At 40.3% G+C, this 1,031-nt stretch overlaps 1 protein-coding gene across 1 annotated transcript in view; it reads left to right on the top strand.

The window, feature by feature from the left end:
* LOC103466334 (coiled-coil domain-containing protein 136-like) overlaps nucleotides 1–1,025 on the top strand; it is a 5,422-nt gene extending 4,397 nt beyond the window's left edge. The window contains exon 2 of the mRNA XM_008411837.1: nucleotides 726–1,025. Within this exon, the coding sequence (XP_008410059.1) occupies nucleotides 726–841 (116 nt within the window). The 3' untranslated portion in view covers nucleotides 842–1,025. The remainder of the gene's footprint in view (nucleotides 1–725) is intronic.
* The last annotated feature ends 6 nt before the right edge of the window (nucleotides 1,026–1,031 follow it).

Below are 1,031 nucleotides of genomic sequence, written 5' to 3'. Positions count from 1 at the left end.
AATAAGTTAGGAAAAATGTCATTTCAAAACATAATTAAGGGTAAATTAAATGAAATAAAATGCGATTAAAAATGAAAGAAAACAAAAGAAAACTCTTAAGCAACATGCAAAACTCAATTCAGTTCTAAGTGGACAGGTCTGGACTTTATGGATGAGACAAACTAAAGAGGAGTTTAAAACTCAACACGCTTGTTAACCATCTAAAAATGGTTGCACTGAATAAGACGTGTGACCTTGGCTGAGGCCAGCAGCAGGGAGGGTTAAAGGCACAGAGACCTGGTAATTCAACACTGCCTGGATTACAATACCGTCATATTTATACAGGTTTGCACTGTCCTGAGGCATTTTGTCCTCTCTGTCTTTCACCCAGTTGCAGCCTGAGCCGTCTGCTGTCTGTCCTCAGCGCTAAAACACCACAACTCTGGTTGAAAACAACATAGCTGGCACAAATTATGCAAGCAGGAACCAAAAGTTAACGAGAAAAAAAAAAAAACTAAAAATAGCAGTGAAATGAGTCTGTGAAAATAGCACCCACAAACAAATCTCATTTTTCTTATTATGAGCTGCTATAACAGGAACACCAACACAGAAATATGCTGAAGGTTTTCACTGTGGCCTCCAGTCATGCATCAGGTTCCAGCAGCTTATAGCGTCTCTCTGTGTGTGTTTTCTTTTCTCTTACTTCTTCACATGCTCTTCATCTCTTCTTTCTCACATGTCCTCAGGTCTGCTGGAGGATGAGCGATTGGCCAGCGCCCATCAGGCCGAGGCCTTCACTCGACAGATCCAGAATCTACAAGGTATCGCCAAAACACAAACCTCAGCAGATAGAATCCTTTAGTTTGTCATGTCACTTTTTCTGGAGTAAGTTTTTAAACTGAGAAGGTTCTTATGCTGCACTCTACCTTATACAGGCTGTACTGTATGTCGCTTTCTCAATTCAACTGAACTGAATAGCCTGAATCATCGGAGCAGCTGTACATAAGCCTGTCGCATAAAGTAATTAACCAATTAATTGCAATGTGAATTAA

Source organism: Poecilia reticulata, linkage group LG6 (genome assembly GCF_000633615.1).
Source record: "Poecilia reticulata strain Guanapo linkage group LG6, Guppy_female_1.0+MT, whole genome shotgun sequence".
NCBI lineage: Eukaryota > Metazoa > Chordata > Actinopteri > Cyprinodontiformes > Poeciliidae > Poecilia > Poecilia reticulata.
The sequence above is the reverse complement of the archived record's forward strand: the minus strand, read 5'-3'. Positions and strand labels throughout refer to the sequence as shown.